Raw genomic sequence first — 9,267 nt, 5'->3', positions numbered from 1 at the left:
GACCGCACTGCTCGTCGGTACTTCTTTCGAAAATAAATTTTGTTTTGCAGCAAACCTTGTGCGGGGAACGCGGCTCGATCCCCTTGTTCTCCCTTCAGGCAATACCACTCACAAATAAGGGGACCAAAGTCCGGCAACGGCGCGAGAGAATGTCGAAAATTGAGTCGCTTCAAAGAATGGCATCCATCGGAACGGCGCTCTGGAGCAGTCGAGCAACAAGCGCACGGTGGTTCGAATGTTGCAAACATATCCGTGAGTAAACGCTTCCAAGTTCTTTGAGTGCTCGTGGAATGATGAATACTTCCTTCTCTTTCTCTTCCCTCTTCTCCAGAAGGATATCCAGCCCCCGGGGGAGGGTAGCAGTGGAAAAAAAGACAATAGAAACTCCTGGTCCGGAACCGTTGAGCTTCGGAGCTTTTGAAATGGATACTTCCGATGGGTCGGTTTCGTCCTACGGTACCACCATTACTGACCCACGTCTCGCTGTAGGACAGCAAATCTGTCAAATCGAGCATGCAAGTGACAGATCCGGATGCTATTTTCGGTTCCCTTAAAAAGCAATCTTCCAGAAACAAGGGAAATCCACCCAAGCATATAGACAGGCCAGTCCGGTTTGGGGTGTGGATGTGGCAGTGAAACATGTATAGTATATGAAATGGGTTCTGACAGGTGCGTGTATGTGTGCGGGTGTACGCGTCAACGTTTCATTTAATTTCTCTGTCAATAGTGAACCGTTGGATGAACTTCCTTCCTGCACGACACCTCTTTTGTCCATCGTCCGTCCGGACAATCGAAATGAATCAAAAGCAAACTAATAAACGAAATCCAATAAAAAGCATATCACCCGCTCGAGAATTGCAGAAATAAGCTTCATAAAGATGCAAAGGATTGACACGGGCACGGTTCATGCTCAAGTGATTCGCTGCCGTCCTCATCGTCGTCATCATCATCATAACGGTTCTATTCACTCACTCAAATCAATAACTTAAAGCACTGAGCGCCAACAGTGCCACTACGAACCACTGATCCGCAAGCATGTGCGCTAGTTGCGCAAAAGGCAAACCTTCCGCTACGTCCGGTTACCGGAACTACGTCTTGCGTCTTGTAATTTTATTGATTTTATGAACCTCTGCCCGCGTGCCCGAAATCGACGAGAGTTCAGTGCTGTACATAAAATATTAATTTGGCCTCGAGAGTTCGAGCGCCGCCAATAAAGCGCGTCAACGTTCGCCTTCCGAAACCTTAAGCACTTTGGCCAAAACTTTCGGTCGCAACACCACCGTCCCTGTATGACACCGGTTTACTGCATCAATAATGGCGGCGGTAGCGATGACGAGGGCAGGCGGGCGGGGTAGCAGTAAATTTTAGTGCGCATAATAATAACCATCCCGGTAACGGGCGATGGTTGGGGGCCCGGTTGTTAAACACCTCGACCAACCGACCGCACCGCAGTACCGTATGATGAAAGTTCTCTCCTTCGGCACCTTCAAAGGCCGACATAAGGAATGGAAACTGCCGGACAAAACGGAGGTCTCGATGCTGGTTACAGGTGATATTAATATCTTATCTTACCTCGTCATCCCCGAGGTTGTTGCCCGGTTAGGATAGGATAGGAAGAAATAGAAGAAATTGGCTCGTTTGTCATTCACTGCAGGACCTAAAGAGAGAGGTTCACTGCCTTAGCGCGTCGCTAGATGAAGCTTCTGGTGAAGCTTCAAATCACGCTGATCACCAAAAGCTGATGGGGGACCTGGGGATGGCCCAGCCGAAATGCAAGAAATGGAAAGACCATAGCTTTTACTACACAAAAAAAACCCAGTGAACCCCAATGACGACGCCACACCTGTTGTCTGATTTTAATTTAAGTCATTAACAGCAAACGGTCACCAATATATACTGGCAGCAAAGAGAGGAAAACTTGCTTCAACTGCGCTTGCTTGACCTCTTCTTCATCGTTCCTGGAATATGCTTTGAGCCAAATGGCGCTCCAGTCAGTTCCCTGGAAATGCCCACCAAGGGTTGGTGCTTTGGTTGTTGGTGAGGCGGAAGGAACGGATTCATTCTGCCGAACAAAACCGCAACGTCGCAATGCTGTGTAACGTAATGGTCACGTGGATTGTTAGTAAATCTCTCTTCCCTGCTGGTCCGCTAGCAAAGCAAGACGATCCTCAGCTCAGCAGCTTTAGAGCTGGTGCGGCCATAGACGACGGAAGGACAAGAGAGGGCAGAATGGATCGTTTAAGCTAAAGTTTAGCTAGAACATGGTCCACCGTACACGCCAGGAGGTGGGTCACGGTGGTTTTCTCGCTGGTGTATCACGGCGATACCATCATCTGTGCTGCTGTCCGCGGGCTTAATAATAGGATTATAAATAGCTCGACCAATTCTGCAGAAGGCTCCCAAGGAGAGAAGAAATGGAAGAAGATGCGGAAAATGAAACGAAAGAGAAAGCAGCGACAGAAGGAAGAAAAGAAAAGGTTTCGCCTAAATGACACTCTCTACCGGTGAACCGTTGGGTGGGGAAAAAAGCATACTTTCTCCATACTTCGACCGTACTTTGCCTTCTATCTCACTCGCTTGGATCTCTTTGCCGCGCTTGTGATCTCACTGAGCGATCCCCTCCTTCACGGACACCGCCACGGAAGCGAAACCACAAATCCGGATGTCCATAAGGCGAAGAGGACAACGATGATGATGACGACGAAGACGACTGGGACGACGACTGAGACGACGACTAGAACGGTGGTCGGCCGAAGCCGAGATGGGGTGAGCTAATGTTTCAGGAAAGGATTATGACAGCTTTCGCCCGGTTGCTGGACTGGACTGGTCCTTACTGGGTGGAACTCACACCGGGCCCTTCTTAGCAAAATGCGAACTTTGCGGAGCGGATTTCAGAGCCAACCTCTCCATGAAGGATGAGGAGTGCAAGTTCGTTCGACAGTACGCAAGCAAGCAGCACGGTGTTTGGTAACGTTTTGGCGAATGGTCATCGGTGGCAGGGACACCGGGGCCAGGTCGTTAGGTAATAGGTTCCCGGAATGCAGTCAAATTGATCCTTAGGTGACCATGGGAGATAGCAGCGATGCATGCACCTTATGCACCTTATGCACCGTCTGCAGTGCGAGGGAATTTACTTACAAAGTATTACTGCTTCCTTTCCTATCAGACATTAAATCCTGAGCAAGCTCAGCATGTACTGTTCGTGTAGTGCAGGAGCTTAGCAAAAGACCTGGATGGTTGTTGCGATTCGAAGAAGCGGGATTGAATCGACTGATAAGCATTCAGCTAACGTAAAAGGATGCTGATCCTTTCAAAGGATCCTCTGGCATGTGACAAGATGAAAACTGGTGGCTCGTCTGCGTCTATGAAACGAGAGCTTCATTTGTTAACACCGTTTTGATCCGGTAGGAAATAATTTCCTAAATAAAACATACCCTAACGATCGTTATGGCACCACCAGGCGGGAGATAGTATTCCAGTGGTTGGAACCGAGGCGCAGCGTAGTGGAGAGAAAAATAAGTTTCCTTCCATCATCTCAGTTCCTTCGGGGCAAAAGCAACGGAACGCAATGGCAACGTCGTTAGTCGCGTGTGTGCGGCTCCGATGGTGACAAAAATTATTTTGATGTATTCCTGCTCCAACTTGCTCCATTGCTCGTTCGCTCGGTCGCTCGCTGCACCATGGCACTGGGCCTGCCCGGGGTGCTCATGTGCTGCCGTTTGCCGGTTGCCGGTGCCGGGTGAGCAAATAGGCTTCAGTTGGCGCAGGCGAAGGCGAACTGTCGTCACCTAACGACACCATCTCCGTTCGCTCGGAAGATCGTTGTCATGTCGACGAATGAGTTGACACGGTTGATGGATGCAGACGGAGGCATCGCACCAATGGCTAGGCAGCGTGCAAACACGTCAAAGCACTAAACATCGTCACTATAGTGGCGAAATAAATCTCTCTCTCTCGAAAACAAGTTCTGGATGATGCATGGAGGGCTGCTCCGAGGCCGGGGACGGTCTCGGATTTGGCCAAAAAGACCGAGACCGAGAGCTCGAGAGCTCGAGAGCATTTCCTATGATGGCACTAGGTGCCAAGTCTACTTTATCATACATTATCCAGAATGATTAAGCTCCGTCCAGGCGCAGCAACGTCAACGTTGATGTTGATGCCGGTGATGGTTACGCTCTGGGTTGTCTGTGCATATAGGCTCATGTACGTATAGGCTCACCATCTTTGTAATCTTCTTGCGTTGCGTTGAGCCGCCTGGAGCCTGGAGCATGGAGGTATAGTGTGTAGTGTGCATGTTTGTGTTTCAAGAAATGATTTTTGGAAGCTTTATTATGTTTTAGGTGAAAAACCGCACCAGCAACAAACACTGCCTCTGTGTGTTGATGCTACAAGGTGTTGATGTTTCTAGAAGCATCGAAACACGACAGAAAACATAGGAATGTGCTTTATCCGGGGCCCAATTCAATTTCGAAAGCATGGCAGTGTACATGGTCCCATCGGCCAGCCGAGATAATCCTTGGAGTACGGGAGTTGATGCTTTCTAATTATGCAGCTTTTCCCCCGGGGTTGCCATCACTTGATTAGACAGATTTCTCCCCCCCCCCTCTCGAACGGAAGTAATCATCTCGACGAGTGGTGCAAAAGTAAACTGGCCTCCTTCTCCTCCCGGTGCGTCCCATAAATCCAAACTGATTATCCCGAATGGAACCGCCCAGAACCGCCTTTTTGGGCCTTTTTGGGCAATTAAAAGCCCCACTTTGGAATCTAATAATCAACGACGCCGCCACCAGGGCTGGTGACACTCGCGTCCCGCAATCGTTCATTTTTATTGCCAACTTTATGAATACTTGCCCTGTCCTGAAATCGTCTCCCTGAGCCTCGCGGACTGCGCAACACGCAACCGCAACGACCACGGGCGCAAGGGGCGCCTTTCCCTCGCTCCTTGAGCCTCGCTCAGAAAGCTCGAAAGTTTGCACAAGCCCGCGCACACTCATTAAAAAACAATTCCCCAAGTAGCGAAACCATTATCGAATATTAGCGGAAAGTCACCAGCCAACCCATAACTCACGGGAGAAGCGCCGGACGCGCGTCGACAGATTCCGCCGGTCCAGGGGATGCAGGAAGAAACAGAAGTGTGGAAGAAAGTGTGGAAAATTATAGCTGGCGACAGCAAAGGACAAAGCCTGGCCGTTGCGGGAAAGTTCGACCTCCCGCTTTCTCTCTCTCTCTCTCTCTCTCTCTCTCTCTCTCTCTCTCTCTCTTGCTCTCTCTCTCTCTGCAAGCCGATTGTGTCCACGCTGCGTTGCTGCAAGTGTGTTCAAGGGGCGTTGGTCTAGGATTATGGTGGCGCTGGTTTTGTGTTTTATTTTTATTTGCCTTTTCAGCCACCACTGGTCACGGGTGGCCAGTGGCCGCCTGGTCACAGATCTTGTCCGGCCAGAGGTTGAAATAAATTAAATTTCATCACAAAAGTGCCTCCAGAAGTGGCACGACGTAATTGCAAACAAAAAAGCCATGAGTGGCGAGAAAGAGAGAGAGAGAGAGAGAGAGAGAGAGAGAGAGAGAGAGAGAGAGAGAGAGAGAGCGAGCGCGCGATAGAGAGAAGTGGAAGGCAACAAAAGCAAATTTCCATTATCGCATCCGAATCGAAAGTTCTTATCGTGAGAGTCAAGAGCCGGACAAGATGGTCAAGGTGCTGATGACTGCCCGCTCCTTCTGGCGATACGTCGTGCGTCACCTACTGCGATGGCCCCATCATCCGGTACGAGGGTGTATGTGCCCGTGTGCTGTGGTGTGCTGTGTACCAACCCCTAACAGAAACGCAGCAAACCGGAGGGCCATGGTTCGCGGTGGTGCGCAGAATAAATTATGCATTCTGACATTGGCAGTGTTTGCTAATTAGCATAAATTATGATTTATCGCGCTCTGTGTTAATTGCCTTCATTTACGACGGATTGGCGTGGCTTCTTGTGAGTGCCAGTTGGTTGTTTGGTTTGGTTGGTGCGGATTCCGCGGGCGACCAGGAAAAGCGCGCGACGGCATCTGTTCCTTGAAAGAAAATTCTTTTCTCGTTTTTCTCTCCAGCCCCAGCCTCACGTTCCAGTGGTTCGCCCTTTTGCTTAATATTCATTCCGCAATGGCCATGGCACCGGCCGGCCATCGCTGCCCGGACCGGTGGGATTGTAAACAACGTCGTGGTCATGGCCGCGAACCGCAGATTATGCTGATTACAAGTGGCCACTTTCTTCTTGAACTTTCGCACTTGGCGCTTGGCGAATTGCGATAACAATGAAGCGAGTGCGTGTTTGTGAGAGACAGATAGAGAGAGAGAGAGAGATGAAAATGGAACACTAACCTGCAGCGCATTCGGCCAGGTGCAGCTCTCCGGGGCCTTGATTTCTATCTCCGTGCCCGGTATACTGATGTCGAGCGCATCCTCGGTGCTGGCTGGACAGAGGTTTGCATCTGAAACAGAGAGACAGAGAGAAAGATAGAAAGAAAGATAGAAAACGTATTGTATTGACGATTGGAAACTTTAAAAGTCAAACCGTAGTCACAAGGCTGACCAGCTGCTCCCGGGGAGTCCTTTTGGAATCGAAAACCAATAAGGCAGAGTAAAAACCAAAAAGCAAAATGAAAAGCACAGAACAAGGGAAAATCGGTAATCAAATGGTATTTGCTGCGGAATCTTATTACGAACTAATTGGATTACACAGGCGTAAAGCAGCAGGCAAACAAAAAGAGCACAATAATCTGACCATCAACCTTGCGGACCACAAGCCAATTGAATTGAACCACAAGAGACCGCAAAGGGGCGCACACCACCACCATCAATACCGATGCAGACGACACAGGGTCGGTCGAGGACCTCCTGGCGCTCCTGGCGGTAGCGAGAACAAAAAAAAAATGGGCAAAAAAGAAGAGAACCGAAAAAAAAAGAAGAAATAACCTACGCTGCCATTTGCTTTTCCGAACCGTCGCATCGCTGCTTTATGGCCATCATTTGTTAATGCTTCTCAATTAGTTTCCGCACGTACGGCTTCGCTGCTGCTGCGTGCCAGCCGTCGACATCTAGGAGCCCCTCGGTCCCCCCCAAAAGGGGCCTGCAAGAATAGTGTTGGCTGGGTGTGGTGTGCCAGCTTCCCGAGCCAGCCTAGCCTGCCAGCCGCGTGCCGGGATATAAATCAAAACCAGTAAATCCGATAACGAGCCCGACGCCGTCCATGCTTTTAGTCAGCACCAAGCATCGCGACAAGCGATGACCAAAAAAAACCGGGGAAATCCAAAACCACGCGACAACGCGGCCATGCGAGACTTTTTGGTATTTTGTCTCACTCTGCCCAGCACCTCTGCAACCGACACATTAGCGATCCAACACCGTTCAACGATCGTCGATATATGCGATGTGTGTGCGGCATGCTTGCCTGCTGATTGGGAGAGAGCACGCTCGTCCCCCCCCCCCCCCCCCCTTTGGGTGATAAATGCTTTCCGTGAAAAGATTGCAGCGAATTAATTTCTCCAGCCGCAGCAGCATCAGTAGCAGAAGCGATAGAGTCCATTTTCCAGTACGGCCTTGATGCTCTTTAAGCGGCAATGATGAGGAACCAACCATCCTGCGCATCATGCGGTTTATCGGTGAGGGAAAAAAGAAAATCTCCGAGCAAAACCTCAGCCGCTCGCCTGCTACTGCTGCTCCTTCTGCGGTACTCTGGGAAAGCTCAATAAATATTTGATTACTTCATTTTCGTTTTTTACCGCAACGTGCGGCCGTCTGCGTTGCGGATGCTGGCTTGCTGACGGGCTAAAAGGGTTTACAACATTACTTTTAATTGATTTCTCAAATGAATTCCGAACCGATATATTGATTATTGGCCGTGGATTCTAAATCATGAACCCTTCCATTTCATGTTGTAACTCGTTCAATGCGTTCAGTAAGACCGGTTGTCGTATTTTAAATGTGAAACTAATTGGCTTCACGCGATTTCCAACGAGCTTCATGTGAAGGTGGAATTCAAGGACGGCTTCAAAGCGATTTTCGGTTCACACCAAACCACAGAGCAATCTGACATCTCGACGGAATGTCTCGAGCAAGAACGGTGCGCAGTAAGGACATCACCACCATCACGAAAAGACCGACACTGGTGTAGATAATTGGTTCGTCGCGCCCGGCACACGGCACACACTTTTCGAAACTAATCAAACTTGGTTCGGCTCGGATGGATGGAGTTGATTTAACTCTTCGGAGTCGAAATAACTTTTCTTCAATGCTCTCTGACGTGTTCAACATGCGGGGCAAGTTGGTGGTCCTCCTCCCCGCGGTGTTTACTTTTCATCAATGGTGGCCGCTGGTTTTTGGGGTGCTAATGCTCTCCACCCATATCTAAAAGCATGATGTTCTTGAGGTCCGCTTACCCTACCTCAAGGTAGATGTGAGTGTTGCATGATTTATAAATAGCTCAACCAACGATCATGCTTCATGATGTGGCTCAATGCCATCCGTTCCACCGGAACTGCTGCTGGAAACGGTGTCTTATCGCGAGACACAGTTTGAGATGATAGTTTTAGCATAAAACAACGCAATTACGCACCGGGGGATCGGAGAATTCGTCCATCATGTACGGTATGTTGCGAACTTACCGGAACATTACCAAAACTTCGAACGAACCACCTTAGCCATCAAGCAATCAGCTTTGCTGTCTTATTTGCCCGAAAATCCTTTCTGTAAACCACCAGCCCCGGCCAGTCAGGTCAGGCACCGCACTCTCTCGCTCTCTATCTTTTTCTCTGTTCGGATCGATTACCGGTACCGCGCAGCAACGGGGATACGGTGATTGAACCGGAGCAAAGTCTAATTTTGTGTGTTGACTGATTTCTGAAACCGTCGTCTTAACCGACGACAAAAGCGGGCTTCGGGTGGGACGCTTGGAAGGTAAACGAGGTACCGGAGGGTGAAACTCCACACCGCTGGTTGCGGTTACGGTTTGGTGATAATGACAATTTCAGGCGGTTCGTCGAGGTCAAAATGCTAAGCATTTTAGGATTTCCCAGCGGAGGAGAAGGAGCTACGGGGGTTGAGGCGCGGTTTTTACTTTTTCTGTGGCCATTTTTCGGGTGCTGTCGCCTGAAAAGGTTTCCGGAGCCAAGGGGAGCGCGGGCGGTGAGTGAACGAACTTTCCGTTCGTTCGTTCGTTCGCGCACGAATAAGTTTTTAATTAATTTTCCATTATTCATTCAGTGTTTTCGATTGTTTTTGCCACCGAACGAACC

At 49.5% G+C, this 9,267-nt stretch overlaps 1 protein-coding gene across 2 annotated transcripts in view; it reads right to left on the bottom strand.

Moving 5' to 3' along the window:
- Positions 1 to 9,267, bottom strand: part of LOC126574274 (protein eva-1) — a 109,581-nt gene that overhangs the window by 46,072 nt on the left and 54,242 nt on the right. For both annotated transcript variants that reach the window (XM_050234363.1, XM_050234374.1), the window contains one exon: positions 6,356 to 6,465. In XM_050234363.1, the coding sequence (XP_050090320.1) occupies positions 6,356 to 6,465 (110 nt within the window). The remainder of the gene's footprint in view (positions 1 to 6,355; positions 6,466 to 9,267) is intronic.

The sequence above is a fragment of the Anopheles aquasalis genome, chromosome 2 (genome assembly GCF_943734665.1).
Source record: "Anopheles aquasalis chromosome 2, idAnoAquaMG_Q_19, whole genome shotgun sequence".
Taxonomy (NCBI): Eukaryota; Metazoa; Arthropoda; class Insecta; order Diptera; family Culicidae; genus Anopheles; species Anopheles aquasalis.
Note: the sequence above shows the minus strand (reverse complement) of the source record. Positions and strands in the feature narration are given on the sequence as shown.